This window comes from Equus przewalskii, chromosome 20, assembly GCF_037783145.1.
Source record: "Equus przewalskii isolate Varuska chromosome 20, EquPr2, whole genome shotgun sequence".
Classification (NCBI taxonomy): domain Eukaryota; kingdom Metazoa; phylum Chordata; class Mammalia; order Perissodactyla; family Equidae; genus Equus; species Equus przewalskii.
This window is the reverse complement of record NC_091850.1, coordinates 28,213,787-28,226,013: the sequence shown is the minus strand read 5'-3', so window position 1 is coordinate 28,226,013 and position 12,227 is coordinate 28,213,787. Positions and strand designations below refer to the sequence as shown.

General features: G+C 34.0%; 1 protein-coding gene across 5 annotated transcripts in view; it reads left to right on the top strand.

Annotated features, from left to right (window-relative positions):
* Positions 1 to 12,227, top strand: part of NIPBL (NIPBL cohesin loading factor) — a 195,300-nt gene that overhangs the window by 129,549 nt on the left and 53,524 nt on the right. For 4 of the 5 annotated variants that reach the window (XM_070586979.1, XM_070586982.1, XM_070586978.1 and 1 more), the window contains exons 11-16: positions 813 to 995; positions 5,471 to 5,668; positions 5,923 to 5,994; positions 6,090 to 6,179; positions 7,962 to 8,065; positions 10,833 to 10,919. In XM_070586979.1, the coding sequence (XP_070443080.1) occupies positions 813 to 995; positions 5,471 to 5,668; positions 5,923 to 5,994; positions 6,090 to 6,179; positions 7,962 to 8,065; positions 10,833 to 10,919 (734 nt within the window). The remainder of the gene's footprint in view (positions 1 to 812; positions 996 to 5,470; positions 5,669 to 5,922; positions 5,995 to 6,089; positions 6,180 to 7,961; positions 8,066 to 10,832; positions 10,920 to 12,227) is intronic. The other variant, XM_070586980.1, reaches the window with a different exon arrangement.

The window sequence follows — 12,227 nt, the reverse complement described above, 5'->3', positions numbered from 1 at the left end:
GTGTAGGATTAGGTACTAAGTATTATGTTAGTAGTTCTTACTGTATCATGTTGATATATTTGTATCCTATCTTTACTCTTTAATGGGAAAATATAAACTTATTTCATAACAGACTTGAATTTACTGTTTTCAGTTATAGACATTTATATTTTAAAATATTTTTGTTCTATTCTGCCTTTGATTTTTCTGTTATCTTCAGTTAAGTGCATATATTGGTTTATCTGTTTGAGGAAATTCTCCATAATACTAAAGGCATTACCATGCCTCTCAAATACAATGATAGGTAAAAGCATATAAAACTTTTGTCCCAGCCACCATACACAACCACCAGGATCATAGAGGAAGAGAAGGAGATGATATCCTCCATCTCTTCTCATTTGTCCTGAAGGATAGCATTACTTTCAAACTGCTCCAGACCTCTTTAAAACAAATTTGAGTGCTGCCAAGAATGTGAGATGTACATCTTGCTACAAATATGCTTGATAATGCCAATGGATCGCTAGTTTTGGAAAGTTTTTAGTCAGTGCAGACAAATGAAGGCATTATGTCAAAAATTCATGATATAACAACCCTTCATTACTGGGATGATCGTGATATTTTTAAAGTTGTTATATAATGATATATGTATAAAAACTGCATTATCAGTTTAGAGTTAAGACTACTATAGTTGTAAATATGAATGTTTTATTAAAATACAAAAGTGACTTAGAAAACATACGTAAATACTAATATTTCATTTTCATTGTGCGTATTTAGTTCAAATTTCCCTTTTATCTTCAGATTTAAATTTTTTTCTCACCTTTCATTAATAGGTAGTATAGATCAATCAGTGTTAAAAGAATTGCCCCCTGAGCTCCTGGCAGAAATTGAATCCACCATGCCACTTTGTGAACGTGTGAAAATGAATAAACGCAAGCGTAGCACAGTTAATGAAAAGCCAAAATATGCTGAAATCAGTTCAGATGAAGATAATGATAGTGATGAAGCTTTTGAATGTAAGTATCACATAACTTTATTATTACTTTAGAATTAAAAAGTAGATTGATGTGTTGGTCTTATTCATAACTTTTTGGGTTAGCAAGAGTACAGTGATCTTAATTCTTAATAATGTAGTATATCAAGTTTTTTCTTTATACTTAAAAAATATGCGAAAGATGAGATCAGTTGGCACCAAGAAAAAAATTTTAATGAACTATAATTAGTGTCAAATAACACAGATGTGTCTGTATGCATTTAGCAAACATTTATTGAGTTCCTACTGTATGCTAAGCACTGAGAATAAAAATATAAATAAGATGTGGCCCCTGTCTTTGAAAAACCTTCAGTCTAATGGGGGAAATTTTTAAAGAATTATAGTACAGTAAGAAAAGTACAATGATAATAGAAAGTGCAGAGTGCTGTGGGAGCACACTGGATTAGCATCAGAATCATACTGGGGGTTCAGGGAACGCTTACTGGAAGAGGTGACACTTGAGTTGAGTCTTGAAGGACACGTAGGAGATAGCCAGGTGAAGAAATATTTAAAACCATACTATCACTAAATTATGAATGAATTAGCCACATTGCCAATTATCTGTGTGGTTTGGACCTGGCTTCTCCTTTTTGCCCAGCTGTGTCCTGGAATTCCTCCCTTGTTTCACTGTTTTCCAGAGCTGGCTTCTTCACTACACAGCTACCTCTCTACAACACTGTGATCACCTGTCTTTGCACTAGACTTGCTATACCTCGCCTGTCTTCCTACTGGTCCACTGAAAAGTTCTTCTCTTTTATCCCTATCTTCCTTCTTCTGGAGCAAGAGAATTGAGCCTAGCCAAGAGGGGTCAGCAACCTTGTTTGACTTAAACGGCATTCAGTGGAAACAGACTATGGGAGATCTTCACTTGTGTGCCAACTGACTTAGTAATTATGACCAAAAGAAGTGGGAAGACCACCAGTGTGTTCTACCTTTTTCCACCTAGTGTCCATAGATTGAGGTGTGACAAGCAAGGGCAGGAAGGACAGATGCATGCTGCTATTTTTAAATGTATATTGCTGTTGGAAGCCCTTCACCTCCTCCAAAGTTTTTAATCAATGTTCATTTACTCTGATCTTAAAATTGTGAGCTCTTGAGCTATGAGCAGTAGCCTATGAATGCTGAACAAATCTGAACAGTTTTAAAGTTGAAATAAAATAATAGCAAAGTTAATCTGATATTTATATGTATAACTGTTATAATTTGTATTATCATGAAATGTATTTACATGCAGTATATTTCAATGGCTAAAGTTAATGCTTTTTTATTATAATTAAACATTTTGATCATATGGGACCACATGCTCTGGAAAGGGAAGAGAAAAGAGATCTGGTGGCCCAGGAACTCACTCCCCTTTATATACATGCCTTTCCTTCACTCTCCCTCCCTCCCTCTCCCTAATACATCACTCATTTCTAAAGGGAATAGCTAAGAAGGAGGAGTTCCTTACTTGCAGACTGATTTCAAATCACACTCCAGTTGCTTGAGAGTGGCTGCCTGCCTTGCTAAGCTGATGAGAATTCTGAAGCTACCTCACAGTCAAGTAGAAAAAATTAACATACTCAGAAATGCCCACCAAGTGTAAAATAATGGGGGGAGCCACACATGCCTCATGTTTGTGATCACTGCAGGCACTATTATTTTCCTTACTTTTTATGATGAGGGCTATTGTCTTATAAGAGCACATATTTCATCTTAAAGCCATGGATCCCGTTATATCTATGCCCAAGTATATTGAAAACTAATATTAGTTAGAGAACCTGAGCTTCAAGCTGAAGGGGAAATTTTTCTGGGTTTTTCAGGAGAAATTTCTCTGGGTTTTTCAGGAGAAAAATTCTTCAAGATCAGAGTGGCTTCCTGTTTTTTGTGGTTTATTTCTATACAAGTAACTAGAAAAGTCAGTCCTGGGGCCACTGATTTAAGTGATGAAAGAATCCAATTGGTAGTTGACATAAACAACCAAGTTGTCATTATACCACAACAAAAACAATGTAGTGAAAATATAGTACAATACAAAAGGTAGAAGTATTATGAGAATATAAGTAACAAGTATTATGCTCCTTTGAGAAAGATAGACTTTTTGAAACTTAAAGTTTTACTGCATTTTAATTAAATAGGTTTCCTAAAAGTCTAAAACTAAGGAAATAATTTTGTTGAAGGATAGAGGAAGGATTGAGAGGTAACTTTGAAAGTTGGGCCACACAGATTTGCATAGCCATAGCACAAATATAAGATGATTGGATTGCTGGGGAAGAAGAAGGGAAGATATAAGAAGCTAGAGAAAGATATGGGTGAAATTTGGAAAGGGAGGGTAGAAAACACCCAAGTCATATTTTACATACCTCTCTATTGAGCTCCTCCCCTACTTCTTCCAAGGTAATGAGAGAAATAGAGAAAGAACCAGCTAGTCATAATGTATTGAGGTCCTCTTAGCCTTATTGCAACACAATGTATCATAGAAATTGGGGAGGTTTCCTAATTTGCCATCTCATTTTTATCCGGATTGTCTAAAATTTAATGAATATGAAAGAAAAATCTCCAAGGCCTGTAAAAATGACCACCAATACAGTATATTGTATGTACTTGCTAACAACTAAGATTTTTCAAGCGTTTTCTACTCATAGGATTGAGTGCTTGAAATGGATTTCTTTATGAAATTAATTAAAATTCAGAAAGACTAAGGTCATACTTGAAATCATGGAATACTAATTTATGAACAAGATTTCTTGTTAGTTGTCATTCCTCATATTTGGTAGATATTTTAGTACTTGTTGAAAAAACATTTAGTGAATGCTATATGTAAATGACCTGTTTCTCTGACACACAGATACCAACTTATATTAGTATATGAGGCAGCCCCTCACTAAGAGAATGTACCAGGGCATCCTCTAATCAAAAAGGGGGAAAATCTTACCTCTTCCTTATATAGTTCATAGTCAAATGTATGCCTGTTTGTGAAGAAAATCATTGAAGATTCAAATACATCCATTTGTATTTGTCCTTTTTTATAAACTGTCTTGCTGTGCCAAGCCTATGACCACAAAGAAGAGGAAACAAAATTGTGTTTCTCTGCCATGCTGTCAGTAGATTGGACAGAAGGTTTCAAAACCAGAAACTGCATTTGATTCTTGAATAGGAATAGCTAGGGCCAAATGTAAGAGTAGGATTAGCCAGGGTATAGACATTGACTACCCACACATAAGGGCACCAGCACAAGCATAGATAGAGTACGTGAGCCAAAGGTTGACATCCTTAAATCTAAGCCAGATAGGGAACCAAGTATGAGTTTTATCTTAAGTATTTGGGTATTGATCATAGTTAGGAATTCAGAGTAGAAGCCAGTCGCAAGAAAGCAAGGGAGTCAAATTTAGATTAACAGACTAGAAAGTATTTCATTGTCAGCAACAAGTAGTCACTACCACAACCAGTGTATGATCCCAAGATGTAGGACACATCAGTCTTCTATCCTGGTCTTAACTTGGTGGTGCTACACCCTAGAGCAGGTATGGTAAATATTTGTCACTTGTACTGTCCTCCAGCTCTCACTGGACAGACATTTCTAATTAGTCTTTCTGGCTCAAATATGATGTGTTGTCTCAGGGTTCACTAAGAATTATTCTCAACATAGTGCTCTAGGCAGCTATTTCCAGTTGATCAGAGTTGATGTGTCAGATGAAATCTGTTTGCCACTTCTGCCTAGAGGCTCCTGTTGGTACTGGTGATTTTAGCAGAATGCTTAGACCTCTGGAAGGATGAGGAAAGGATTGAAGGTAACATACATAAATATGCTTATGTAGCATACATAAGCTTAAAAGCTTTTCTCCTTGGGTTTAAGCAATCGTATTGTTGGAAAACTGAATTCAGTATATGAGTATTTACAGCCATTTAGGTTTATTCTGTCTCTGTAGGGTTGTGATGTTAGGTTATCAGAGTCTGTTAAATTTATAGCTAGGGTGTGGGCTTAACTTGCCTGTTAATTGATGGTATATGTGGTTCCCCATATTCTGTAACACTTCTCAAAAGGTTACTTTTCCTTCAAACCCCACACCCCATCAATAATCCAAATGTTTTAAGGCGTTTCTGTTTTTCATCCGAATCCTAGGTGAAGATTGTTTTACATGCCTTAATTAATCCTTAAGTTTAGATACTATCCTTACTGACTCACTGGATACCTTTCTTTGAAATAAGCACTGTGGTTTAATTTCCAGAACCTTCCTATCTATATTTGTTAGCAAACCAAGTTCATGTAAAAATCTTTGCATCTAGATAGATAATGCTAAAATAAGTGATACCATTTCTATACTGTAATTTATATTTCTGGTTAAACAGAATGACTCAGAATATCCAAGACCCACACAATCAACATTTTTTTCTCCCATGTGGTTCATTTTTGTAAAGTACAAGTTTTTATAGTCTTGTAAATGAGGTAAATTATTTGTCATGGGGATTTGCTTCTAGCCTCTAGGAAACGACATAAAAAAGATGATGATAAAGCTTGGGAATATGAAGAGCGTGACAGAAGAAGCTCTGGGGATCATAGGAGAAGTGGCCACTCTCATGAAGGAAGAAGGAGTTCGGGTGGTGGTCGTTATCGAAACCGAAGTCCATCAGATTCTGACATGGAAGATTATTCTCCTCCTCCCAGCCTTAGTGAGGGTAATTCATCAGTGTCAACGGATTTCTTACATAAGCCAATTTAAATTTAGGGCTTTAACTTTGAAGAATATTTGATACCCTTCTATGAGTTAATTAACAATTCCTAATTGTTTAATAAAGACAAAAGTATGTATTTAGTCTGACTTGGCAGTGATTATTGTTTAAGTATTTAATGTTCAGGAAGAAACTAGAAACAAAAGTACAAATATTTAAAGTTCTCATTCCTGCATTTCAGTATATCCTTTTCATTTTAGTTGCTAGAAAAATGAAGAAAAAAGAAAAACAGAAGAAGAGGAAAGCTTATGAACCAAAACTAACACCTGAAGGTAACGCTTTAGTTTATTTGTCTTTATTCATAGTCTTCAACTTCAGTTTTCTACTTGGAATGTGGACGTAATGTTTTTCTTTTTCTCTGTTGCAGAAATGATGGATTCTTCAACTTTTAAGAGATTCACAGCCTCAATAGAGAATATTTTGGATAATTTAGAAGACATGGATTTTACTACATTTGGTAAAATCATTTTAACATATATTTACTTATCTATAAATATAAAATCAATTTAAAATATATTTACATATTTACCTGTGTCTGGCTTTTTGCCGTTTACTCTAGTGAATACAGAGGCATGGTCTGTGGTCTTGAGAAACTTGAAATCTAGTTGTGGAGTCAAGTCTAGTCTATGAAATCAAGAAACTGAAAACTTTAGTATAAAAATCAAGTATTAAATTAGTTAAGTATTGATGATGTCTTAAGAATCCTGAGAGTGCAGCTACCACAGTAGGTTAGAGTAATTAAGGAAGTCTTTATGCAGATGAGACTTGAGTAGGCCCTAAATAAGGAGAGTACTAATATGAACAAAGATGCGGAAATAGGAATCCATCCATCTGTTCATTTATTCTAATAGCCAATATTTATCGAATACTTAGTTTTGTCAGTAGTATGTTGAGTACTAGAGATGCAAAGATAAATACCTCAGCCCCTGGCCTTAAGTAATACAGTATCTGATATGGGAAACAAAATAGTAAACCAATTAGAATACAATAAGATTAATGTTATATTCATATACTAATTCTACAATAATATGTAAAGATCATTTCTATAAATATAAAACTGTTAGGTTTATAAAAACACTGCTTATGGAGCCAGCCCAGTGGTGTAGTGGTTAAGTTTGCACGGTCTGCTTTGGCGGCCCAGGGTTCGCCGGTTCAAACCCTATCAAGCCATGCTATAGCGGCATCCCATATACAAAGTGGAGGAAGACTGGCACGCTTGTTAGCTCAGGGACAATCTTCCTCACCAAAAAAACCCCCAAAAAACAAAAAGCAGAAATGCCATTTACAGTATTTAGAGCTACTCTCAGCAATTTTATGCCTTCATAAAAGTTTGTACCTCCAGCTGGTACAAACACTAATGCCTAATTTATACAAAAGCCATATGGCAAACAATAATTCTGATATGAGTTCATCTGTTTGAAAATGCGTTAAAATGTATATTACCCTTTATTTTAAAAGTATTTGCTTTGTGACTTTGGTACTTACTTGCCTAAGTATCATTAATGTGTTTCCCCATTATTTGGAGTATCAGTTTCATCATTTCCAAAACTTTTCAATTCTGTGCTGAGAAACTGTCTTTCACGTCATTTAAGATCCCAACAGGAAGACAGATGGTATTCTCAAATTAGGATAATTTGAGGAGTTGTTTACAAATAAACTCATTACAAAGGTGGGAGCAGAATACTGCCAGAAACCAGGGTTAACAGCCATGGAACTGTTACCATCCCTACATCCAAAGGAACAAGAGTAAAGAAAAGTCACCAAAACTCACTCAGTAGGAAAAAGAAAAAGTTGTAGAGTAGGCTGCCTTGAAAAAAGCAGTGACCTTTTGGTCAGAGGACATAGGCAGCCTGAGGAGACCTTGCAAGAAAGGAGTCAGGGATATAAATACCCTGATTCCACTCTTCTTCTCTTCGATCTACAGACAGAGCACCCTACTGTCTGAACCCAACCAGAAGCCAGAGGGCATGGGAGACTGTTGACATAGTCTATACACATCCAAAGTAGTAAAGATAAGATAGCTATCTCCTTCTTCCCACTTTAGTCAGAGCTCTAATTTTAATCCCTGTCATCTTTCTTTCAGGGTTTGCTTGATGTTTACAGAGGCCTTTTACGTTGTTACTTGTTTAGTTTGTTTACATCTGTTTGTGTGTTCAGAGATTTTATTAAAAAGTTAAGCTTACTACTTTAAGCTCTTTCTTTTACCTAAACTGTGTGTTTGGTTGGTTTGGTTTTTCAGGTGATGATGATGAAATTCCTCAGGAGCTGCTCTTAGGAAAACATCAGCTTAATGAACTTGGCAGTGAATCTGCTAAAATTAAAGCAATGGGTATAATGGATAAGGTATCTCACTAAAGTAAAATTTATAAATTTACTTAATATCTAATGTTTGAAATTGAAGTTTTCAAGGTAAATTGCAAAATTTACATAAAGTAAATAGTAAGGAAAAAATTCATGGCTGCCTTCTGAGAATCTAACTGAATTATTTCTTAAAAAAAATGAATCAAAGAAATATTCTACAAATTATTCCAAAGAAAATCATATTATTGCATTGGAAGGCATGGGCCTGGATTTTTTCGCTTTTTAAAATTTTTTCATTGTCTCAAATATTTAGATTATTTAAATGCAGAAACACACACTAAATTTTTCTTTGATATTTGCTTTAGTCATTTACAGTGATGAAAGAGTAAATCTATGATTTCGACACATTAATTGTTAATAAGTACGTAGCCTCATTGCTATAGGCTTCATAATTGCTGTGAATTGTCTCTCCTATGGGCTGTCTGTTGCTAAGTAGTCTCATTGCACTAATGGACTAACAGAATATTTTTTCATTGATAACTTCAAACAGTAGTGACAGCATCAAGGAGTGACTTCCCATAATCTTTATGAGCCACCATTCACCCTCTAAACTACTGCTTGATTATTATGCAAATACAATTTCAAGACAATCCTCTCTCCTCCTCTTCTAACCAGGCTCTGTCTTATACAGAATTCTCTACTCTGTCTTAAGTTTCCTAGTCTATAATGTAGAGATAATGATTTGTTCTTCAAGAATAGCAAAAGAATTAAGAAAAGATTGTTTGCCTATAGAGTTTATTCTAGACAATTTGCATTTATTTACTTAGTTTTTTCAATTGATAATTTTAAAGTAGACTGGAAATGTTTAGGTCTTTTTACAAAGTTATAATCAACTATTTTTTATTCATTTATACATTGCTTATATTCAAAACAGTAAATGTGCCATGAATTTAATTTTTTTATTGAGATATATCTGATGTATAACATTATACTAGTTTTACATGTACAGCATGATTCAATATTTGTATATATTGCGAAATGATCATAACAATAAATCTAGTTAACATCCACCATTACACATAATTACAAATTTTTTTTTCTTGTGATGAGAACTTTTAAGTTCTACTCTCTTAATCACCATGCTGTACATTACACCCACAGAACTTAATTGTCTTATAACTGGAAATCTGTACCTTTTGACCACCTTCACCCATTTTGCTCAGCCCCACCCCTTACCTCTGGCAACCACCAATCTATTCTCTGTATCTATGAGTTCTGTTCTTTGTTTGTTGTTGTTTTTTAGATTCCACATGTAAGTGAGAATCTACAGCATTTGTCTTTCTTGGTCTGACTTATTTCTCCTTAGCATAATGCTCTCAAGTTTCATATCCATGTTGCAAATGGCAAGATTTCCTTCTTTTTTATGGCTGAATAATATTCCATTGTGTGTATATACACCTCATTTTCTTTATTTCATCGAACGATGAACACTTTGATTGCTTCCATGTCTTGGGTACTGTAAATAATGCTGCAGGGAAATTGGAGGAGGATATATCTTTGTGAGTTTTTGAGTTTTGAGGTTTTTTTCATTTCCTTCAGATATATACACAGAAGTAGAATTGCTGGATTATATGATAGTTCTATTATAAATTTTCTGGGGAACTTCCATACTGTTTTCCATAGTGGCTGTACCAATTTACTTTCCTAATAGTGTACAAGGATTCCCATGAGTTTGATTTTTAAAGCCAGACAAACATACCACATAGTTAACCAAGAATTAATGTGCTGTTAGTTCACATTAATATTACTGTGTGCAATAAGGGATATATTGATTTATTTTGTATATAGGACTATGGCATCAGTCTTTTGAGGTGTCTGTGCAGTCTTAGGTTATATTGCATAAGTTCCATAATTACGTGTAGCTGATATTTCTATTTCAAAAAGTGAGTTTGCTGAGTATTTTCAAAGCATGAACGATTTACCAAAAGTCTCAGTAGTTTAATCTGTTATGAAATTATCTAAAGCAATATTTGGGGGAACTTGTTTTTATACTCCAACATGAATAATCAAAATGTACTTAATGTCAGTTACTCTGTTGTAACCATTTGACTCTTCTGGCTGATTTGGTTGAGGGTCCTAGCTGCATGCTGCATTCACTCAAGAGAATATGAGTAACAGCTGCCACCTGGCAGAACCTCTAATCCGACACTAATTTTTTGAATAGAGAAAGCGTCCTTTGTAAGAAATGAAATAGGAGATATTTTTTAAAAAATAAGAAAGATTTCTACTAAAATAAAGCGTTATTATTTCACTTTTGTAACATCATTCACAATTATGTAACATTATTCAACATTATGCTTCTGTTATTCAAAATGCTACCTCGGATTTTAAGACACCTGCTGAATGACATTGTAATATGGAAGCCATGTTATAATTAAATCAACAGGTGAAATCTTTAGTGCGAGTGTGTGTTCATATGTATGTTCAGTGTCACTGCCACAAGAGCAAAGGGCCAGGCATCAGAACAAATTCTGTCTTGACTAGCTATATGGTAATAATTGAGTTAGTAACGTGCATATGTGCCCATTCTGTGTTTGCTCTTCTGTCTTTCAGAATCAAGTGATTAGTTCTCTCCATAATTCAGATTTGGGTAGAGAACCTAAGTGGGAAACTTTTCTTTTCCCACTCTTCAAAAGGGTGGTAATATTATATATTCCATAGCCCAAAGAAGATAATTGTACAGAATGTTTCTTGAATAATTTATCACTTTTACCAATGATTGAAAGAAGAATTTATGTTGCTATTTTAGCTTTCCACTGACAAAACTGTGAAAGTCCTAAATATCTTGGAGAAGAACATTCAAGATGGGTCAAAGCTTTCTACTTTGTTAAATCATGTAAGTTTAAGATCCATATTGTTAATTTTACCCTTACTATTGTTAAGATATAAATTTTTTCATAAGGAACTTTGATTTATAGAGAAAATTCCAAATTTCATTAATTTGAGCTTGTTACCACCATTTACTAGTTACATTCATTAGCATTGCTGCTAGAATTGCACTTTTAGTAATTCAAAGTTAATGTTACACATTGTTAATTCACAGCTTTGACAAAAAGTAAGAATATTGAGAACGTACATTTTTTTCAATTTAAAGGACTGTTCTTTAATCTCGCAGTATGCTCTTCCTTGTGTAAGTGTATGAATATATTTAAAATGTCCTTTCATTTATGAAATGAGAGTAGGTAGTAATTCTTTTTCTCAGCCTTCCCTAGAGAAATACTTTGAAACCTTATGCTGATTTTCTAAAGTATCCTAAAACATTAATCTTTATATACCATTTTTATGCCTAGCTCAAATGTTGTTGAGAGGATTAAATAAATTTGTGTAAAGTGCTTAACAGTGTTTGGCATGTTGTAAGTTCTCAATAAATGTTAACTGCAGCTGTTACTACATTTTTAGTATGTTTGTATCAAAAGCAGTAGCAACATGATATAATGGTTTATGAACTGATAAAGGTAAATTGCCTAGACTGGTAGCAGACTTTCAAAATCATACATGCATTCGAATTGATCTTGATATCTCTATAATTAATGAATACCAACTCTAATGCTTATAGGCATTTAATATAAAAGATAAAAATTTAGGAAGGTTTTGAGCTAATGAATTCTCTTTATTCTTAAAAGCTGATTACAAAACTAATGTTTATTGTAGAAAATTTCCAAAACACAAAAAGGGTCGTATTCTCATCCAACAATAACCACTGTTAACACTTTTGATATATATACTCCCATTCTTATATGTACATACATACTGTACATACATGCACTGGATTTTATTTCATGAGGGAAATGTTCTTGATGTTTTCAGTAGCCACAGGATTGCTAAGTGATCTACATGGAATAAAAAATGTAGAAAAGTAATCTCAGATGGTATTTCTGTGACTTATTAATATATATTTTTCCAATGCCCTCTTTAAATTAGTTTTTGAATCAGAAACAGAGGGCTTAGAGAAACCTAATGGAAATCTACTGCATCTTTAGTCTACAGGTTTTATTTAAAATACTTTGACAAAAAACTGATAAATATTATCAGGAATCTAGAATTGTAGAGAGCTGGCTGACTCAGTCTTACTGAAATTATTTTCATTCCTGAAAACCTCAGCACTACTTAATATGTTGCAGATAGCTTTAACCTTTGGCCTGAA